This window comes from Stomoxys calcitrans, chromosome 1 (assembly GCF_963082655.1).
Source record: "Stomoxys calcitrans chromosome 1, idStoCalc2.1, whole genome shotgun sequence".
In the NCBI taxonomy this organism is placed as follows: domain Eukaryota; kingdom Metazoa; phylum Arthropoda; class Insecta; order Diptera; family Muscidae; genus Stomoxys; species Stomoxys calcitrans.
Window position 1 is genome coordinate 133,366,028 of NC_081552.1, and position 14,146 is coordinate 133,380,173.

General features: G+C 40.6%; 1 protein-coding gene across 1 annotated transcript in view; it reads right to left on the bottom strand.

Moving 5' to 3' along the window:
• The window catches only part of LOC106089744 (fat-like cadherin-related tumor suppressor homolog), a 737,514-nt gene that overhangs the window by 286,057 nt on the left and 437,311 nt on the right, over positions 1-14,146 (bottom strand). Inside the window, exon 17 of the mRNA XM_059363292.1 lies at positions 8,118-8,426. Within this exon, the coding sequence (XP_059219275.1) occupies positions 8,118-8,426 (309 nt within the window). The remainder of the gene's footprint in view (positions 1-8,117; positions 8,427-14,146) is intronic.

The following is a 14,146-nucleotide window of genomic DNA, read 5'->3' on the forward strand; positions in this document are numbered from 1 at the left end:
AGCTATAGTATAGTTCGTCACCGTTTGGTGTTGTAGTACTGCCTTGTACTTCTCTAATACATCCGCCAGCGCGTATACTGCACAATCTCTATAAAGAGTGCGGACATTCCAGGTGCAGATCCGCAAATCATGGTCCTTTTTTCGTTTGCGTGGGTCGTCAACGTTGAGGGGGTTCGTTTTTACTATACCTTTGTTTTTCATAGTAGTTCTATGTTTTCCGGGGGCGGGTTACTGGCCCAGCGCCCCAACCGCATGGGTTTGTGGGATTACATGCAATCCCACAAACCCATCCCTCGTTGTGGCGAGCCGCTTGCTCCAAGATCCGACGCTCGCCGCCAGCCGCCCCTAACCTGGGAACAGACGCTGATGATGGCCACTGGTTAATTGAAGGCGCCAATAACTCGCCTTGTCATCTCGAGTATCATTGGCACTCAGTATTTAGTTAAGAGCCAGTGCCACCTGACTCCTCACTGAGACTCTCCTCTCGAAAATCGCTGACTGCCCGCGGCCGCATTTGCAGCTACTCCGCATAAAAACGGAGCTTTCCACCATCCGCAACCTGTGGACGCGCCCGGTAGCTTTCAGCTAAGCTTCCCGTGATAACGATGGGCACCACACAAGTCGGAGCTCAAAGTTCCGGCCTGTGTGGTGCTCATAGTCATCCCGTATCGGCCGGGGTGTAATATCCTACACCTACCCTATAAGTACAATGTGGGAGCTATTGTATATCCAATTTTGAACCATTTTTGATGGACCTCGGCGAGCAAAAATATGTTCAAACTGTAATAACTACAGTTGACAAATGACAAGATTATTTCAAATTACCAATCTGACGAACATATATATGGGAGCTATAACAATACATATATATAATATACGTATACAGAGTAGCTGCCATTGCATTCTACTACCCGCAACCTGTGGATCCCAGTAGCACGCAGCTAAGCTTCTCGTGACTGCAATGAACACCACACAGATCGCACCTGTTCCAGCCTGTGCGGTGCTTACAGCTAACACACAGGCTCTCTCCATATAACTCTATTGTTGCCCAAGGATAGGTTAGGTTTAAGTGGCAGTCTGCCATCAGACTCACTTTGACGTTTTCGTCCATTGCGATACCACAACAACAGATCGCCTCAAAAGCCAAACGACTTGCGAATGTTCACATCCGCTAGATCAGACAGGATCTCTAAGTAACGAGAACCTAAAATGAAACTCCTTTTGACTGCTAGTGCGGAACACACACACAGAAGGTGTACTACAGTCTCTTCTTCGTCAATGTCCTCACAGCTTCTGCAAAAGTCATTGCTGGCAACCTTCAGTCTGTCAGCATGTCTTCCGATTAGGCAGCGACCTGTCATGACGGGCACAATGACTGAGACGTCTGTTCTAGCCAGTGACAGCAAATCGGTAGACCTCTTCAAGTTTAGATTAGGCCACACAGTTTTAGAATGCTCAAACCCCCTCTTTGTGACCATCTATCATTCGTTACACTCCGGGCCTGGTCCTGAAAATTTTGCTTACATTTTGCTAGGCGTACATACAGATCCCAGTTTCCCTGGAATGCGTAGTGTAGTTCGTTTTAAAAAACATCTCAACCGTTCACACTAGTTGAGATGTTTTGCGAATTGCATTTTTTACACTCCAACACTACTATTAGGATTTAATTTTCCATGCTTTCCATCTGTAAAGTTTTGTATATTTTTTGGTAAAAATCAATTTTTGTGTTTTGACATTATTCAGTGTGGTTTTTATATACAATAGCATTATTTGGCATTTATTTGGGATTACATGCTTTAAATGACTCGTTTCTGTGGCAGACGATTTTTTAACTTTTTGGCATATCGAATGACGTACGCTACCACACGTCGCATTTTAGAAAACTAGAGTATCTCGTCATTACATCATGCAAAACATTTGATTGTGTTGTTACCATCGTCATTGATATCACTGCAATCTTCTGGGGTAGTTCAGGCCAATGGCTGCAACCATTCGGGACAACCGATGTGCTTGTTTGCCTTTTGATGCTGAATTTTCCTTTGTGCCCACATACCTCCATTTTGCAGTTGGTAGAAGCATCTTCACATCCTGCACGTTATTCATAAAGATGAATTTGTGCTTGCGCAGTTGTTGATGCATCCCAGCCATATTCGGATTTTTATCTCACGATCAATTTTGATACCGCCGTTATTGACGATTACAAGCCCAGCGGGTCGAAAATCATTGCAATCATTGACAGAACGTTTCTCTTTGTTACCTTACTGCCAAAAACGGAGCCGCCGATGTGCCACATATTATTGCCGTTAAGCGAAATTGTTTCATTGGCTCACCTGTTTTCTCTCCAAAGAGTGTATTAATATTCTTGATCCTCTGGTTTCGCAACAATCTGCCGATATATCTCTTCACGTCTCCTGTTATTATATACATCCATAAACGACACAATATTATATCAAATATATCGTGCTGACGTTTCAGACCAATGTTCATGATATCATTGGATGTTTTGGCTGATGCATTAAATACCACTCGCACGTTCGTTGTTAGACTATCTTCGCTAACCACTGCTTGATGCGGTTAACAAAATCTTCCTTTAATCTCCATTGATACTTGCACCTTATGACCCAGTTGCAGAAACTCTCTTATGGAGGTAACATATTCTGCTTTGGTTGATAGATTCTTCTTCAACTTCTTTCCACCATTCAACAATCTTACCATAATTCGACCATCATCTTGGATAACTGTCGATTTTATAATCTTCTGAATGCGCCACTGGTCAGCATTCGTAAACTGATCTTCTGCTTCTTCCTCCCGAAAACGTTCATGGTTCGTCGCGGCCACACATGCACGTTTTTCACTTTGCTTTTTCCAAGATTCGTCTGTTGTGAGAATGGACCGCTTTCCCTCTTCTGCCCTTCCTTTATGATATCGACGTAAATGGCACCACCGATAATTAGATCAACGCGATCCAATTTATTGAAGAACGGATTAGCCAAATTACAGTTCTGCCATTTCTTCATATCAACGAAGAATTCACTTGGCTGCTGGCTAATTATCGTAGGTAGTACCATCGCTTGCGAATAAAATAAATGTTAACTTGGAAATCGTGGCCTTATAACTAAGTCAAATTTTAATTTAGATACCGTCACTAAAGTTCCACCGTGCATATCCGTTTTTTGTGTTATCCTTGGCAACCCCAAAAGATGGGTGGTGAGATTTAAGCGAAATTTTTTATGCTCATATAGAACCCTAAAAATAAAAATTTGGTATCCAAATTTCGAATGGGGTACCTAGAGGGGCCGCCCCACCCTTAAACCTACCACACATATATTCAGACCAATCACGACAATATGGGACTCAAATGAAAGGTATTTAGGATAAGAAAACGTATCTGATATCCAATTGTAGGACCAAGTGTTAGGGGGACATATTTACCGACCATGGCAATATGGGACTCAAGTGAAAGGTATTTGCGAGTAGAATACGAATCAAATATCCAAATGAGGCACCACGTTTCAGGGAGTCCACCCCTTCCCCAAAACACCCCCCAAACAGGACTTATTTACTGACCATGAGAATATGGAGCTTATATAAAGGGTGATTTTTTTGAGGTTAGGATTTTCATGCATTAGTATTTGACAGATCACGTGGGATTTCAGACATGGTGTCAAAGAGAAAGATGCTCAGTATGCTTTGACATTTCATCATGAATAGACTTACTAACGAGCAACGCTTGCAAATCATTGAATTTTATTACCAAAATCAGTGTTCGGTTCGAAATGTGTTCATTCACCGTAACGTTGCGTCCAACAGCATCTTTGAAAAAATACGGTCCAATGATTCCACCAGCGTACAAACCACACCAAACAGTGCATTTTTCGGGATGCATGGGCAGTTCTTGAACGGCTTCTGGTTGCTCTTCACTCCAAATGCGGCAATTTTGCTTATTTACGTAGCCATTCAACCAGAAATGAGCCCCATCGCTGAACGGTGAATGAACACATTTCGAACCGAACACTGATTTTGGTAATAAAATTCAATGATTTGCAAGCGTTGCTCGTTAGTAAGTCTATTCATGATGAAATGTCAAAGCATACTGAGCATCTTTCTCTTTGACACCATGTCTGAAATCCCACGTGATCTGTCAAATACTAATGCATGAAAATCCTAACCTCAAAAAAATCACCCTTTAAAACGTATTTGAGTGTAGAATAGGAAACTGATATCCAAATATGGGACCAAGTGTTTGGAGGGCCGCATCTTCCCAAAAACATCCCCCAAAGGGGACAAATTTACGGCCATAGCAATATGGGGCTCAAATGGAAGGTCTTTGGGAGTAAAGCAGGAATCTAATATCAATATTCGGGAAAAGTGTCTATGGGGCCCCCCCCACCCCCACAACACCACCCAAATAGGAAGTATTTGCTGACTATTGCAATATGAGGTTCAAATAAGAGGGTTTTTAGAATAGAACACGAATTCGATATACATTTTCAAGACCAACTCACTGAGTGGCCGCCCATCCCCCAAAACACCTCCCAAGACGGTCATGTTTGCAGGCCATGGAAATATGGGGCTCAGATGAAAGGTATTTGGGAGTAGACCACGTATCTGATATCAACATTAGGGGCCAACTGTCTAGGGGACGTCCCACCACCATAACAACCCCCAAATAGGACGTATTTGCTCACCAAGACTTAAAGAGAGTAAAACAAACATTTATAGTTTTTAGGGCCAATACCCCAAATAGGACATATTTGTTGACTTTTGCAATAAGGAGTTTAAAGAGATTAGAAAACAAATTTGATATCCAATTTTGAGGCCAATTGACATTATGGAGTTCAAGTAAATGATATATAGATATATGAGAATAAAGCACGTTGTTGATATATTTTCCGGGCTTAGTGTTTGGGGGACCACCCCAATCCCAAAGCACCCCTAAATAAGGCATATTTATCGACCATGTCAATGTGGAGCTTAAATGAAAGGTATTGGGGGTTAGAGCAAGAATTTACCAATTTTCTGGGGGTCCAACCCTTCCCAGTCCAAAATACCCCACAAACAGCAATTTTTTACTGACCATCTCAATATGAGACTCAAATAAAGGTATTTGGGAATAGATACGAATTTGATATCAAAATGTAGGACCATGTATTTGGGGCAAATCTTTCGACCATGCAAATATGTGGCTCAAATGGATGGTATTTGAGATTAGAAAACGAATTTGATAACCTATTTTGGGGCCATATGTTTGGGAGACGCCTCATCGTATAAACTGTCCTCAAAACCAATGGCAATATGGGGTTTAAATAAATGGCATTTGAAAGAAGAGCACGATGCTGATATTTTTTCAGGGCCAAGTGTTTGGGGGACCACCTCACCCCCCAAAAACACCCCAAAATCAAATATCATGAGAATATCGGGCTGCAATAAAGTATATTAAGAATGGAGTACACCTTACATCCAAACTTAAATTCAAACTAGAAAAGAAGGCGCAGCAGAGCGAGCCCGGGTCAGCTAGTATAATATAAATCCGACGCCAATCATGAAAGAGTTGGAGTTTCTAGGCATCAACTCTACCGTAAGAAAGTTTATTAACAACTTACATACAAAAATATGCATTACAGCAGGCTTGGGATCTGTGGATCTAAAAGGACGGGTCAGCAGAGGTACACCTCAAGGAGGTGTACTGTCTCTTCCCTCTACTTTGGAATACAGCCATTAACAATATTTCATTATCTCTGGAAGAAAAAGGTGTAAAAGTGGCTGCGTGTGCTGGTGACGTGGCAATTGCGGTTAGAACAAAGTTTGCCAGCACTCTAAGAGATATATTTCAGGAAGCTCTACGTGCAACAGCAAAGTGGGCTACCGAAAGTGGTCTAGGCGTAAATCCGTGCAAGACAAGTAGTTCTTTTTAGCAGGAGATACAAGTTACCCACAGTGGCACTTGTCTCCTTGGAATGTTTCATTTACAGAAAGCGTAAAATACCTGGGTGTTTTTTACTGGACAGAAAATTTAACTTCAAATCCAACATTTTGAAATGGGCAAAAAAGGCAACTCTTACCCTATACACCTGCAAGAGAGCCATTGACAAAAGTGCGCGTCATGCACTGGGTATATACTGCAGTTGTCAGACGTATAATGCTATATGGTGGTCTGGTGGAAGGCGCTGCAAAAGTCCACCTACTACTCAATACTTAACTGGATACAACGGATGGCTTGTTTGTGCAGCTGCACTGAGGACGACGCCATCCGATGCAGTGAATTTAATGCTGCATCTAATCTAAACATTGTGGCTAGACAAATTGTTGCAACCACTGCTGTGAGGCTAAGGGAGCTTTCTCTTTGGCCAATTAAGGCACGACTTCCTTAATGGCAAAGACATAATGTCATTACGACGATTGGCATAACTGTCTTCTCAGACAGCCATTCAATCCCTGGAGAACGTATTTCGGAACACAAAAATCCCTCTCAACTGTTGCAGATTTCTCAACGAGATGGCAGGTGCCGGAAACGAAATTTTTGAATATATCGTGTAAGATCTCCCAGTCCTGAATTTTTCCCCCGAACTAGGGTATCCTCATTTCGCTTAATCTGATGCTGCTACGGATCAACTTTCCCTTCGATTCTCCACGTTTTTGCTTTTTAATGGCTTTTCTTCGAATACTTAGAGTTTTCGTCATCTTCTTGGATCGCGCAAACACCTCTTCATGTATCTCATTAGTTGTTTGCAGTTTGTCGTAGAAACCATTCAGCTGCCGCAAACAATATTCGATATGTCTTTCATCTACGTCGCCATTTTCCAGTCTGTTAGCTATTTTTTTCAATTTTCCTCTTATTACTGCGGCTTTCTCACTGCGCCCCCAAGTTTCTGTTCTCTCCAAAGGTAGTCCCAGATTTCATTCCTCTGCGCCACTATTATTGTCGCTTCTATTGATCTGCTTATTCTGTTCAGCTGGTGTTTTTATTATTGCGGCTTTCTCACTGCGTCGGAACGTTTCTGTGCTCTCAACGGTGGTGCCAGGTTTCTTACATCTGCGCCACCACCATTTTCGTCAAAATTATTTTACGCCTCCACAAATTACTTTAGATGTGACATTGTTTTTCCTTAAATGTCAACACTTAAATTCTACCATTATCCCGACTGTAATCAGTTACTGATTCGCTCAATTTTAACAATTTATTACGGAATGACCAACAATAGATACGGATAAAACCCAGCTATTCCACTTGAATTTTCATACAGATTTCTTTATTGAAAATTTTTTACTGCAATATTTCTTATTCTAAGTAGAAAAGCACAACTACATACCTAAATCTAACTTTTTCTCTCTAAATCTAAAACTTGAGCTGACCAAACAGGGTAAGCCACAACCTAAACCACCAACAGATAGCAGGCTACCAATCAGTTTATATCACGATCCTTAACATCCATTCGACTAATCTACCTAAGCCACGATCCTAAACAAATCCTACATAAAAACGTCTTGGCCTCTAATTTATGGAAAAATCCAGACATTCGCTCTTCATTCCATAGCTCAACTCCGTCTTAATTTCCCTGATAACCTATGTCTAACCCTAGTATCAATATTTGTCCATCCCAAATTATAAAATATTATTGATACTCATCCATTTTACGTTTCTTTTGTCAAATTAAACAAAAAGCATGTTCTGTGAACACAACCAGTTCTGGGATATTCAATAAGCAGCTCACTCAATCCGTTGATATCTGTGTTCTTTTACCGTTAAGTAGTTTAAATCGTGGAATTTTTAGTCCGCGAACCATTCCTCCACATACGCATGGTTCCTGTATAAGGACAACGTCTTACAATGGTAAGACGTGGCTGAGAGTCCGCTTCATACCTAAGTTGACATGTGGCCCAATAACGGCAATATGATATTCAAATGAAGGGTATACGGCAGAAGGGTCAACATATGTTCCGCCTTCATGTAAAAGCTCTAAACAGTAAGCAAACTTTTATTCTGTGTATTGCAGAAGGCGCAGCGGAGCGTGCCCCCATCCTATGGTACGGGGTATAACAGCAGCAATTTATCTTGGGAAAATACCTCTGTTCCTCAATGGAATTTTCATGGACAAATTTGCATATAGAATACTTACCTTTCCAACAACCGTGTTTACTGCAGCATCAACTCCGACAGTTAGTTGGTATTCTTTTAATAGAAAGAAAGGAGAGTTGTCATTAGCATCATCCACTTTAATTTTGACTACAGTATATCCAAACTTTCCGCCTCCATCCGTCGCCCTCACTAATACTTCATAAAAGTCTCTCTGCTCTCTATCAAGCGAAATTTTAGAATACAATGAGCCACTGCTGCTATCTATCCTGAATGTGGAGGCAAGGTCATCACCAAATATGTCATAGGTAATTGATCCGTATTTGCCAAAGTCCTTATCGTTGGCCTTAACCTGAAAAAATATTGAATTTAAAGAATTATTTTATAAAGTTGTCCCTAAAGATTTTTTATAAATACATATGACACAATTATTTATTCTATTTATTGGTTCAAAATCTGTATAGTTGTTTTTGCTCCAGAAAACAGAGTTGCATTGCATTTCCTATAGTATTCCTTCATGCTGCTTTGTGAGCATCCCACTGCGCAACGTATGATTTGGGGCTTTGGGAGTAGGGTACGACTCCGATATCCGAACGGGCACGCCACGAAACCTCCATTACGGATATGCCGGCCCTTCAGGATAATATGGGACACAATTTAAGAAAACTTGGTGGTAGAGAACGAATCCTAATATATAATCTTCTTCTCTATATATAAAAGAGACGCGTGATTGACGGACCGATCACTGCCCAGCCCAAACGACTAAAGCTAGAATCATGAAATTTTGCACGAATGTTGGCCTTGGGTCGGAAGCTTGAGATAAGGACTTTCGTTTTCCCGTTTTCTTTATTTAAAAAAAAAAAAACAGTTTTCACTTTTTGAGATATCGTAATTTATTTTCAAAATTGAACAATAACTGAATTGTAAGAGAAATATAGGTAATTCTATAGAACTTTTGGTATGACGAGAACTTCATTTAACATGTTTATCTATCAATACGAATAAGTTTTTTTACGAATTGTTGAAAGAGAAATAAAGAAAATTAAATAATAGGGTGGTTCGTAATTATTTATATGACAACATAGGAGTAGTAATAACATTATATGACAAACATAGATGTAGCTATAACACCCCTGACTCTCTCTCTCTCTCTCTCTCTCTGACGAAATAAGAAATTATAGCTTAGGTTTCATAACAAACATAATACATATGGTTGTTATGAATATTATTATTATCGGGTCAATGCTAAAGCTTATATCTGCAGTTTTGTTATTGTGGTGTTTTTATTTAATGTAAGAGATTCAATGTCTATCTCGTTAATTGTAATGGTCTTTGATATGGTCTTTTTGCTATGATATTAGGTCATACAATTTAATCACATATTTTTATGTGTACAATAATATATGGTTTGTTTAGAGCTTTTTCTTTTATTCTTGGAATCGACTATTACATCACTAAGCTATCTTTAATTGGTTATTACAGAACATTTGTTCCACTAGCCGAACGTAGAATAGCGTTCCAAGCGCCTTGATCTTCTGTGCTCATTGCAAAATCTCTGACACCAAGTTTATATTCCCATCGGGCTTTTAGTCGTCTCGGTTTGGGTGTACCAGCAAAGAAGTGTTTGCTTTCAAAAGACTTCTTTGCTGGAGATTCTTCATCCATTCTGACAAGATAACCTAGCCGCAGCCGTTGTATTTTGATACGTGTAACTTTGCTATCGTTGCCATACAGCTTATACAGCTAGTGGTTCATATGACACCTATATTCTCCATTAACGCAAACTGGTCCATATATTTTACGAAGAATTTATCTCTCAATTACTCCAAGCACTGCCTCATCTGCTTTCACAAGTACCCATGCTTCAGAACCATATAACAACACGGGTTGTATCAGTGTCTTGTATAGAGTAATCTTCGTCTGTCGAGAGGTGGCCTTGTTTGCTACCTACTGCTAACTTAACAAAAAGTAGCATCTGTTTGCCACTATTATTCTTCGCTTTATCTCAAAATTGGTGCAATTCGTTTCGGTTGCGCCGTTGGCGAGGTAGATAAAGTTGCTGACTATCTCAAAGCTGTTTTTAAAGTAGAAAAATATCACGGAATTGGTACAACCTATTACGAAAAAATTTTAAAGCCTTTTTGGAGTACGCTCAAAATGAACTCCAAAGACCCAACAGTTGCGGTAGTGGCGTCAGATCCTATAGATGTGGTTGCCTTGGCACCTGTAGAGTAATGCTTCAAGCGCACAGACTTATTAATGAGGAAGAGACGGATAGAACAAAGCGTTGCGCAGTTCGTCCCCAGCCTTTAAACAAAGGTGGTGTTTCCGAGTCGTATTCATACAGCGACGGTTCAATGAAACAATCATCGCAGCCAAATCAAGAGATAAGGGTAGCGGGATGACGACAGAAGTGAGCGATGGCTTTGCTAAGCTCAAGAGCAGACCGAGAAAGCAATCCGGGGCACGACGAAGGAGACAGCGGCAGCGCAATCGGGCGAAAGTGCAGGATGGTGGAAGAGATAGAACTGACATTCCAAGCACTTCTATAGAAAATAGAACGAGAATCAGATCTCTCGAAGAGCATAACACTGCTAAAATGCTGAAGAAGAAAAAGAGTTCCCCACTTTCAAGTACACTGGGAAGACCAAGCCAGCTACCCCGCAATGGAGACACCAGACAGTGTCCTGCGAGGGTAGACAAAGTCGGAACAGGAACGAAGGAAGCGCGCACGGCCCCTGCGTCTACATGGAGGACTGTGACTTCCAGAAGGAGGCCAAAACCATCGCGGAAGGGGAAGATGGTCGCTGAGAATTGTAAGGAGCTGCCGTCTTACGCCAGAGTGGCAAGGAAGCACATCAGAGATGCGATGACTTATGCTGTCACCAAAATCGGCAGTGCATCCGGTAGGATTCCACCAGATCATCGGTCCCGGGTGGAGGATCTGGTTAACGACGGAACGCATGATGGACCATTATGCGGTGTAGTAGCGGGACACAATAACGCCTAACGGACAGGGGTCTAACGACGAAATTATCACCGACGCTTAATATTGGGAAGACAAAGATAACCAAAGATCCTAATATTAAAACCGCCTAACGAACAGGTACCCGACGACGGAACCATCAACGACTTTCCCGAGATTAGGAAGACTAGGATGGGCAAAGATCTTAATGCTGAAACATCAGGTAGGAAAGTGACAGAGACCTCAATGCCGCCTAACGCAGAGGGTGCTGGCGATGAGAGCATAATCTACTCCCAAGAAGCCCATTTACTCAAGATTTGGAAGACCACTATAGGCATAGGAGCTAATATTGGAACAGAAGGCAGTGCAAGGATGGTAGACTCAATACAGCCCTTTTACAATACAGAACAATTACCGACTATCTCAAGATTCGGCAGACTGGGATATGCAAAGATCCTAATATTAAAACATCAGTCAGTGCAGTGACGGTAAACTCAATGCAGTTTAAAGAACAGGGAGGAGACGTTGAGATCATATTCCACTCCCAAGAAGCCCATCTAATGGAGTACCAATGATTGCGGTCATCTAGATAAACCTCCGCCGGAGCGAGACAGCTACTCACGACCTGATGGAGACAATCAGCATATTGCCGTAATTCAGGAGCCATAAACGACCCGGAACAAAGTTCACGGACTGAAGCATATCAACTACCAATTATTCTATGCTAACACATGTACTTGGCCGAGGACCTGCGTTATTTGTTATAAAAATTTAAATTTATATTTTCTCCAGAGTTGTCAACGTCGGATGCAGCATTGACGATACAGGGAGACGGTGGAGCATACCTGTTATCACTTTATCTGCCTTTCGACTCTCCGATAACACCACCTACTTCGGAGATGCAACGGCTGGTGAGAAAAGCAAAACAGAAAGGAAACGAGGCACTAAGGGGGTGCGATGCTAACTCTCATTTCATGGGGTAGTACCAACACTAATAAACGGGGCCAAGCCCTGGCAGAGTTCTTGAATACTTACGACATAATAACACATAATATTGGTAACACCGCTACCTTTGCTAGTCAATGAGGTTCTGGATTGGCGGGTCTATATGGAACACTCATTGTCTGACCATGACCAAATGTCAGGCAGATTACGTCTGCACTAGTGGAGTCTTTCGAAGATAGCTGTTCTCTGTGAAAAAGGAAACCAGCCAAGAAAAACCTTGGATGACCGGGGAGATTCACAAAGAGGTCCGCAGACTTTTTAACCGAGCAGGACGAAAAAAACCGGAAGTATATATGTATATTTATTTACATATTTACCAAATGATGAAGGCAGAAAAGACTCAATATGTTACAACATTGAAGATTACTCAAATTAGATTAAGCAAAGGCTTAGATATTCTCTTTCAAAATTTAAAGAGGATGGAAAATGGAAAATAAATAGAATTAGTAAACCCGAAGCTTATAATCTGCTTAAATTAGATAAAGTTGATTTAGTATTAATAGGAAAAAGTATCAGACACCGTATTTAGGTCCAAGCACACTGATAAATGTAAATGGCTATGTTAAGAAATATCACAACAACATGTTAAGGAAATGGAGTAAAGACTAAATTGAAAATGTAAATAATGAAGATCTATTTGAAATGGAATTGTTAAATATTGGGTTGCCCAAAAAGCAATTGCGGATTTTTCATATAGTCGGCGTTGACAAATTTTTTCAACGGCTTGTGACTCTGTAATTGCATTCTTTTTTCTGTCAGTTATCAGCTGTTACTTTTAGCTTACTTTAGAAAAAATTGCCCGAAATTTTGTTTACATTTGTTTGTTTGGCGTCAATTTAAATGTGGAGCCCACAAAGGAGCATTTTCTTCATATTTTACTTTATTATTTCCGTAAACGAAAAAACGCAGAGCAGGTTCCTAAAATGTTACGAGATGTGTATGGCGATGAAGCCTTAAAAGGAAGACAGTGTCAAAATTGGTTTCGCAAATTCCGTTCTGGAGATTTTTCACTTGAAAATTTAAGGTCACTGAAGATAACTTTTAATCCCGGTCCAGATGGAATTCCATCGAACATTTTAAAGCATTGCGCTCTCGAACTTTCGTATCCCCTTTGTACACTTTTCAACAGTTCATTAAAGCATGGATATCTGCCGGAATTGTGGAAGCAATCTTATATAAGACCATTATTTAAAGCCGGAAATTGCAAAGAGGTATCTAATTACAGGGGCATTTCAATTTTGAATGCTATTCCGAAGCTATTAGAGAAAATTCTGACTGACACTATTTCACATCAAGTCTCTTCTATATTGTTTCCCTACCATCATAGGTTCCGGAAGTCGAAATCGCGATAACAAATATTCTAGAATTAGTTTGTTTGGCCAACGATGGCTTTAGGGAACGTTACCAAATGGATACTATATATACCGAATTTAGTAAAGCATTTAATAAGGTCAACCACAACCTTCTATTAAGAAAAATATACCTTATTGGTTTCAGTTCATCTTTACTAAAGTGGATCATATCATATCTGACTGGACGTACTCAAAGAGTTAAATTTAGTACTGCAGTTTCCAAATCAATTGTTGTCTCTTCAGGTGTTCCACAGGGTAGTCACCTTGGCCCTGTGCTGTTTTGTTTGTTCATAAACGATCTCCCTTTTACTTTAAAGCACTCGAATATTTTGATGTATGCAGATGATGTAAAGATTTCCAGATCAACGAGAGACTTTGATGAACAGTGTTATCTTCAGTATGACCTTTACGAATGGTGCCACCAGAACTTTATGGAACTTAATATTTCCAAATGCAAACACATATAATTTTCAAGAATAACCTCTCTTGAAACTAGCTACTTTTTGGGTTCCAATCAACTTGAAGTAGTCTATAGCTTTGAAGACCTGGGATTTCTTCTATTGTATAATTTTTTCTAACCACGCCAATTATCATCAGACCATACAACAAGTTCACAGAACATGTTGTCTTGGCATAGGCGGAGCGATGAGGATCACGCCCACTATTGACATACAGATTTAATGTGAGGCAGCCACTGCCGCATGAGACTTAAGACGATGGGAGAATGGATTGAGGATGAGAGCAGCTCAT